The sequence below is a fragment of the Onychomys torridus genome, chromosome 21, assembly GCF_903995425.1.
Source record: "Onychomys torridus chromosome 21, mOncTor1.1, whole genome shotgun sequence".
NCBI lineage: Eukaryota > Metazoa > Chordata > Mammalia > Rodentia > Cricetidae > Onychomys > Onychomys torridus.
Genome location: NC_050463.1, coordinates 1,403,303 through 1,411,264, shown reverse-complemented (window position 1 = coordinate 1,411,264; position 7,962 = coordinate 1,403,303). Strand labels below are relative to the sequence as shown.

The 7,962-nt window shown below is 57.4% G+C and overlaps 1 protein-coding gene across 1 annotated transcript; it reads left to right on the top strand.

Annotated features, from left to right (window-relative positions):
- Positions 1-4,443: 4,443 nt before the first annotated feature.
- On the top strand, positions 4,444-7,261 carry Gamt (guanidinoacetate N-methyltransferase). The gene is made up of 6 exons (XM_036170923.1): positions 4,444-4,851; positions 5,623-5,768; positions 5,870-5,933; positions 6,299-6,366; positions 6,468-6,578; positions 6,982-7,261. Exons 1-6 carry the CDS (start codon positions 4,518-4,520, stop codon positions 7,120-7,122), a joined length of 864 nt encoding a protein of 287 aa, XP_036026816.1. The 5' UTR covers positions 4,444-4,517; the 3' UTR covers positions 7,123-7,261.
- The last annotated feature ends 701 nt before the right edge of the window (positions 7,262-7,962 follow it).

The following is a 7,962-nucleotide window of genomic DNA, read 5'->3' as shown; positions in this document are numbered from 1 at the left end:
CGCACGCCCGGGCGCGCTCCCGCACGGGGCCTCCGGGGGCGGAGCCAGGGGCGCGCCGCGCGTGCGTGCCGGCCTGACGCGGGGGAAACGCAGGGCTCTGCGCCGGCGCAACGCGGCCAGCCGAGCAACGCGCTTCCGCCCCGCCGAGTCTAAGCCTTCTGGGAAATGTGGTCCTCCGCGTTCTCTGGCCTGCAGAAGGCGCGCGGAGGGAGCCAGCCACGTGCGTGCGTGCGCGTGCGTGCGTGCGTGCGTGCGGCGCCGGGCGCCCCGGGGCGTGCATGGCGCGCGCAGGCGCAGATGCGGGTTCCCCTTTCTCCACTCGCGAATCTCAGTCTTGCATGGGGGCCTGCGAGGGATAAAGTCCGTGGCCGCGCCGCAGGGCCCGGTGCAGAACACGGGCTGCACGTTCGCGTCCAGGAATGTGTCACCTCCCGCGGTTCCCTTTTCCCAGAAGATGATGCAGAGGGTCGCAGAGGCTGACCCACCTGTCCAAGGTCATTCAGCGCAGGCCCGATTGGGGTCAAAGGAAAAGTTAACCAAGTTCACTGGCTATGAGAAAACATCGATGTCCTGCAGCACCACTCACAAAGACAAACTGCTGCCTGTTGTCCGCTGTGCTCTCATTAGGATAATCTGTCTCTCTCTCTCCCAAAGCAAGTTCCAGTCCCTATCCCAAAAAGACGTACAATAATAATGAGAAGAAAAAGCAGCCAGGAATACAAAGTGCGACTGTCTCAAAAGGGTATATAATAACAACACCACAATAATTCAGTAAACAAATAAAACAAGGTGATGGTTCAGCCTGTCGAGCGTCTGTCCAGACTGACCAAGGCCTGGGTTCCATCCCCAGCACCACAGAAACCGGGCACGGCAGTGCGAGCCTGCCTTTCTGGCACTGGGGAGGTTGGAAAGACCCGGGAATTCAAGGTCATCCTCAGCTGCATAGTGAGCCCGAGGCTAGCCTGGGCTACGTGAGACATTCTCAAACAACAACAACAAAAACAAAACAAACAATAAACACCTCACAAGGCCCAAGGCGCTGTTGGTGGAGCAGATGATGGCACCTCATAAGGACCCAGATGGGAAGCAAGCCAGGCACGAGAAGAGCAGAGCGGCCCCAGGTGGCAGTTCTCTCAGGGACGGTATTCTCCAGTGTCATGAAGCTTCTCTTGGGCGACAAAACAGAGTAACAGCTTTCAGGGAAGGCCTGACTCTTTGTGGGGGATGCAAAGTGCAGGGAGAACAGACCCTACAATTGTGGTGCAAGGTGAGTCTGTGGGGAGGGGTAGTTGGCTGTCGTTGTTGATCTTACAATCCAGAGATTGCCTCCCCCCTACCTTTCTGAAATAGGGTTCCTCTGTGTAGCCCTCCCTGTCTGTCCTGGCACTCGCTCTGTAGACCAGGCTGGCCTGAACTCGGAGTGATCGGCCTGTCTTTGTCTCCTGAGTGGGATCAAAGGTGTGTGCTACCACACCTGTTTTCTGTTTTTGTTTAAGACAAGGTTTAACTAAGTAGCTCTGGCTAGTTTGAAACTCACAGATCTACCTGCCCCTGCCTCTGACTAAGACTAAAGACATGCCTGCCCTACCCATATATCCTTATCAATTCTTCACAATTCCACACAGGTAGATTGTCTTTTTTGTTTTTTCTTTGTTTGTTTGAGACAGGGTTTCTCTGTGTAGTTTTGGTGCCTCTCCTGGAGCTCACTCTGTAGCCCAGGCTGGCCTCGAACTCACAGAGATGCACCTGCCTCTGCCTCCCAAGTGCTGGGACTAAAGGCTGCACCATCACTACCCAGCCAGATTGTCTTGTTATCTTGCCCCCCTGCCAGCCATCCCTGTGCACAAAGTTGCCTCCAAATGCTCATAGGCCAACATTAAAACATTTGAAGCTAGCCGGGTAGTGGTGCACGCCTTTAATCCCAGCACTCAGCAGGCAGAGGCAGGCGGATCTCTTGAGTTCAAGGACAGCCTGGGCTACAAAAAGAAACCCTGCCTTGAAACAAACAAACAGATAAATAGAACTCTATCTGGATGTAGGGTGCACACCTGTCATCCCAACACTCAGGAGGCTAAGGCAACATCGGGAGTTCCAGGTCAGCCAGGGCTACAGACCAGGACACAATCTCAAATTAAAAACAACATAAATAACAACAACAAAAACCCCACAAAATCAAAAGAACGTGTGTCTTTTTTTTTTTTTCCAGAGCTGAGGATCGAACCCAGGGCCTTGCACTTGCTAAGCAAGCATTCTAACACTGAGCGAAATCCCCAACCCCATGTGTCTTCTTTTTTCAGAGCATTCCACGACCCCAGAACCATGGGGCGGGGGGACAGGCAGATCTCTGTGAGTTCAAGGACAGCCTGATCTGAGGGTGACCTGAGACCCGGTCTGCACAGTGAGGTACTGTGTCAATAAACAAAACCAAACAATCAAACAACAATTCACTTCCGGTGGGCACAGCAGCTCAGACCATAAAGATGGAGTGAGGTAGGAGCCACTTTCTGGTCAGGCCAAAGGTTTTTCGATTTGGGTTTTTTGGTTTTTAGAGGCAAGGTTTCTGTGTAGCCCTGGCTGTCCTGGATCTTGTCCTGTACATCTGCCTGCCTCTGCCCCCCATTAAAGGTGATCACTCCTACCCCACCCCACCCCCACCTGGCTCCAGGCCAAAGCTTTTGTTTGTAGGTTGAGTCCCCCTACATTGCTCTAGTTGGCCTGGACTCACAGAGATCCCCTTACCTCTGGAGGGCTACTTTACAAAGCTTCCTATTTTATGTTTTAATTAGACCTCATGAGGTCGTCAGGAGGAACCACTCAGAGCGGTAGAGTGTGGAGGCTGGGGTGGAGCTGGAGTTCATTGGGGGGAGTACTCTCCCGTCAGACACAAAGCGCAGGACCCATTCTGAGCGAGCGCTGCAGACACTGGTGATTCTGGCACCGAGGAGGTGGAGCAGTGGGACCTGGAGTTCAAGGCCACCCTGAGGTACCTGACAAGCAGTTTAACAAACAAAGGCAGGGCATGGTGAGATGGTTCAGCGCACTGGCTGCTCTTCCAGAGGGCCATACAGGGGAGCTTACAAAGGCCTGAGCTCCAAGGGATCCCGCGCCATCTTCAGGCCTCCCTGGGAACTGCACACAGGGGATGCACAAACACAAACAGACACAACGCCCATGCACATGAAAATCTAAAACCCTGGAGCCCTGGTCTCCACTCTCCTGGTTTTTAGCAGTTTGCCCCGTCTGTAAAATGAGGGTATCAACAGTTACCATTGCATCGTATGCTGAAGGTTAATAGTTTTACTTCAGGAAAAAGGGCTAGCTTCTTGGGCCACACCAGGCCAATGCATGTCTAGACTTTTTTTTTTTTTTTTTTTTTTCCAAGACAGGGTTTCTCTGTGCAGTTTTGGAGGCTGTCCTGGAACTCGCTCTGTAAACCAGTCTGGCCTGGAACTCACAGATCCTCCTGGCTCTGCCTCCCAAGTGCTGGGACAAAAGGCGTGCGCCCGCCACCACTGCCAGGCATGAGCTCCTATCTTTAGATAAACAAATAAATGCAAATAAAAAGTAAACTTGGAGGAGCAGCTAGGCGATCAGCAAGCTTGGCAACTTCTCCAGACAGGCCTCTGGACAGTAAATAGAGCACACTTGCCAGCCAGTCAGGCAAATGCACAAAGTCAGACCCGGCTCAAAATGCCAGGCGCCTAATGGATCTGGACCCGCTCCTGCAGAAGCCTCGGCGGTGCACCTGCCAGCACAGCCCACCCTCCGTGGCTCCCACTTCACGGATGGACAACTAGGCCCCGCCCAGGCCCACAGGCCCCGCCCCATCACCATGCCGTGTCCTTAGTAAAAGGCTGAACTCCACCCAACCCCCAGACATCCACCCTAGCTGTTAGGCCCCTTCCTTGCTTCCAACCCCACTCCCGGCCGAAAGACAGGCCCGGACTTCTACCTAGCTTCGAGCAGGCTAGGCCACGCCTCACCCGTGGGAGACTAGGCCACTAGCAGAAGGCTGGACTTTTATCCTAACCCATAAACACCTACCCCATGGCTCTGTCCCCATCCGTAGCCCTCAGCCCGCCGGCCCTGCTCCTTAGTTCTGTTCCTCAAACTTAGCAGAAGGGTGACCCCACCCCATCGTTCTGGTCCCGCCCCTAGCCGAAGGCTGGATGCTACCCTAGCACAGGCTCCATCCAGGATGGCTCCTGCCAGCATCCCTTATAGAAGACTGGATACCGTCCCAGCCCACAGGCCCCATCCTTAGCAAAAGGCTGGACTCTTCCCCAGCGCACCAGTGCAGGACCATCCCAGTCCACAGATCCGGCCCTAACAGAACTTGACTCAACTTTACTGGTTCCGGCCAGCAGCCCCCACCCTTAGCAGCGCCTGCACGCTCCACCTAGCCTCCCAGAGCAGGGCCCCGCCCCCTCCCGGTGGCCCCACCCCCGCCAGCCCTAGGCCGGACGCCTTCCCCGCACATAGGCCCCGCCCCAGCCAGTAAGCCTCGCCCCGCAAGCATGCTCCGCCCACCCGGGCCAGCATTTGGCGAGACTCCCTCTGGGCTCCCAGGCCCCGCCCCACTCCGCCTCCTGCAGCCCTGCAGCCCTGCCGCCCTGCAGCCCTGCCGCTCGGCTGCCCCGTCCTCTCGGCCTGGTGTGCAGAGCCTCACCATGAGCTCGTCCGCCGCCAGCCCGCTCTTCGCGCCCGGCGAGGATTGCGGCCCCGCGTGGCGCGCGGCTCCCGCGGCCTATGACGCGTCCGACACGCACCTGCAGATCTTGGGCAAGCCGGTGATGGAGCGCTGGGAGACCCCCTACATGCATGCGCTGGCGGCGGCCGCCGCCTCCAGAGGTACCTTGCCCGAGGAAACCGAGGTTGCAGCTCAGGCTCGCAGGAGTTCCCGTGCGCGCTGCGTACCTCAGTTTCCTTGCTTGGGGCGTGGGGCTGCCCCGGGGCCACGTTAGCCGGGAAGGGAAAGTGTTGCCAAAGTGTGCACGCACACAAGAGGCGCCTGCTCCGGACTGAAACTTCCTCTCGAGGGAGAGTTCTACTCCCCGGGGCTGGATTGGAGGCTGGGTCTTCCGACCACAGCCCCGAGTGGAACTGAGGGACAGAGTGGAGGGGCGTGGGGCTGGGCTGGTCCGGAGCCTCCCCGGGCTGTGGCTAAGAATAGCTTGGGAAAACTGAGCACAGAGGCAGCTGCCTAGGCGCTGTGGTCGGGTCAGAGAGGGCCATGGGCGTTTGGGGCTCCCCAGCCTTCTACAGGGCAGACGGGGCCCTAGAGTCCAGTGATGAGCGAAACACGGCTAGGGGATTGCAGGTGTCAGGCCTCTGAGCCGGGCTTGGCCCTTGCTAACTCCACAGGAAAGGGCCGTAGCACAAACAGCGTGGGCAGGGACTCAGAGTCCAGGGCTCCCTAGGGCCAGGCCTGTCCGTATCTTCCCAGGCCAGCCACTCTGATTGGCAGCTGTCCAGGCCCACACTGTTCTGTTACTTTGTTCTGTCCACCCACACTGTCCTGCTGGCCAGTTGTCCTTGAGGCATGTGACTGGCAGCCAGGCCCCACCTCCACATCCCTCTCCCCCAGCCAAGGCAGCTGTCCCGTGTGTTTTACACTCCTAGGGGGTCGTGTCCTGGAAGTGGGCTTTGGTATGGCTATTGCGGCCTCCAGGGTGCAGCAGGCCCCCATAGACGAACACTGGATTATTGAGTGCAATGACGGGGTCTTCCAGCGTCTACAAGACTGGGCCCTGCGACAGCCTCACAAGGTACCACTGGGGTGGAGGCCTGGGAGTAACCCCAGGCAGGGCTCGATTCTAGGGACCCATGTGACCCCCCAACCTTCTCTCTTGTCCCTTTCCTTTCCAAGGTTGTTCCCTTGAAAGGCCTGTGGGAGGAGGTGGCGCCTTCACTACCTGATGGCCACTTTGATGGTGAGGGGCTCTGTGGGCCAGCAAAGGGGCCACGCTCCAGGGAGTATGCTGGCCTCCAGATGCGTCTTGGCAGCCTATGTCTACCACTGCACTACCATACCCTCTTTAGCCTGGTGGGGCTTGCCACCAAGAATGAGGACCCGAGTTCGATTCCCAGGATGCACATGGTGTAAGGAGGGAATGAACTCTACAGGTTGTCCCTGACTGCCCACGCATGTGCCCCCATCCTCTACCCCAGCAAGGGCACCTTCAGTGTGCACTGGGAAAGACCACAGGAAGACAGATCAGCAGTACTGCTGTGGCCAGGTCAGGGGAGGTGGGGCAAGGCTGTCTGCCCTGACGGGCAGGGTGTGTTCTCTCTACAGGGGTCCTGTATGACACATACCCACTGTCTGAGGAGACCTGGCACACTCACCAGTTCAACTTCATCAAGGTGAGTGTAGGGCCAGGGGTGGGCAGAGCATGTGACATCTGCATACCTTCCCCTCTTCCCATGGCCCCTCTCCCCACTCCGGTCCACTGGCCTCTTTGCAGAACCACGCTTTCCGCTTGCTGAAGCCAGGGGGCATCCTCACGTATTGCAACCTCACGTCCTGGGGGGAGCTCATGAAATCCAAGTACACAGACATCACCACCATGTTTGAGGTGCGACCACCTGATGGCAAACGGGGGGGGGGGGGGGGAGTCCAACCCCAGGGCCCGGCAGTGACCTTGGGAGTGACTGTGGCTGAGCTGTGACACAGGGCCCCACTCAACTCTGTGGCCCCGGGGGTCAGTCGTTACGATTTTCCCTTTTGAAATCAGGGAGGCCTGTTCAAGCCTTCCATGGCTCCCCAGTGCTGGCACAGCCCTGCTCACTGTTCTTAGAGACTGATGCTCTCCTGGCCAATAGGCTCAGGAGTCAGCTGGGGTCCATGCCTCTCTTGCTTGAGGCTGGCAGCGGGCTTGTGCAAGGATGCTTGTTGGGACTAGCATCCAAGGTTACCTCGCACCCACACCTGGGTCCTGTCCCATGTGGTCTGGGGTGACCTGTGCCGCCTCCCTACAGGAGACCCAGGTGCCTGCACTGCAGGAGGCAGGCTTCCGGAGAGAGAACATCCGCACAGAGGTGATGGCGCTGGTGCCGCCGGCAGACTGCCGTTACTACGCCTTCCCCCAGATGATCACACCCCTGGTCACCAAGCACTGAGCAACCGGCCCAGAACTGGAATGCGCCTGTGTCCTCTGCAGTGCCTTGGTGGCTGGAGTGTGGGCTGCAGCCTCAGCTCTCCCTGCAGTCCCTGCTGCCTTCCCAGAGCTCAGGGGTAAAATAAAAGCTCATAGGAGGACTGGTGGCTTGGCAGTGAGCTGGAGGTCGGGGGAGGGACACATCTGGTTCACAACCTGCCTGTGCCTCAGCAGATGTGGTCTGTCCATCACCAGTGCCTGGTGCCCCTTGCCCAGACATGGCCAATCAACCATTGTCCGTTTCCAATCTCTCCCTCTTCCTTTCTTTTCTAATGGAAATCAACATCCTAAAATCTATTCTATATCCTTCCTGCCCATTAAAAATATCTTTGCTTCGCCAGGCGGCGGTGGTGCATGCACTCGGGAGGCAGAGGCAGGCACATCTCTGTGAGTTCAAGGCCAGCCTGGTCTAGAGAGTGAGTTCCAGGACAGCCAGGACTTACAGGACAGGCACCAAAACTACACCAAGAAACCCTGTGTCGAAAAACCAAACCAAACCAAAAAAAAAAACCAAAAACTAAAACCACAAGAAACTCCCCTTGGACTGGGCAAGCTCCTCTCCCCTCCCACGTCCTGGGTTGCCATGGCATGCCACCCTAGCCTACGAGCTGGAAATGCCGGCTGCAGAGTGGAAATCTGCGGGACACAGGTCGAGTCACGCAAACAGACTCTAGGCGCATGTCTGTCCACACAAGAGGGTACCAGGGTACCAAGCCATGTCTCCGTCTCCCGGGCAAACAGCTGGCCAGGGCTGTGTCAGAGGAGACCACTGTCCTCACTTGTCCAGAAATGGGTGGTGACC

Bases quoted from the DNA above. Each gene is read 5' to 3' on its own strand.
- Gamt (XM_036170923.1), top strand. From the start codon at position 4,518: ATGCTCCGCCCACCCGGGCCAGCATTTGGCGAGACTCCCTCTGGGCTC. The intron at 4,852-5,622 runs GTACCTTGCCCG...TTACACTCCTAG, and splicing joins GGCGGCCGCCGCCTCCAGAG to GGGGTCGTGTCCTGGAAGTG. The intron at 6,367-6,467 runs GTGAGTGTAGGG...GCCTCTTTGCAG, and splicing joins ACCAGTTCAACTTCATCAAG to AACCACGCTTTCCGCTTGCT.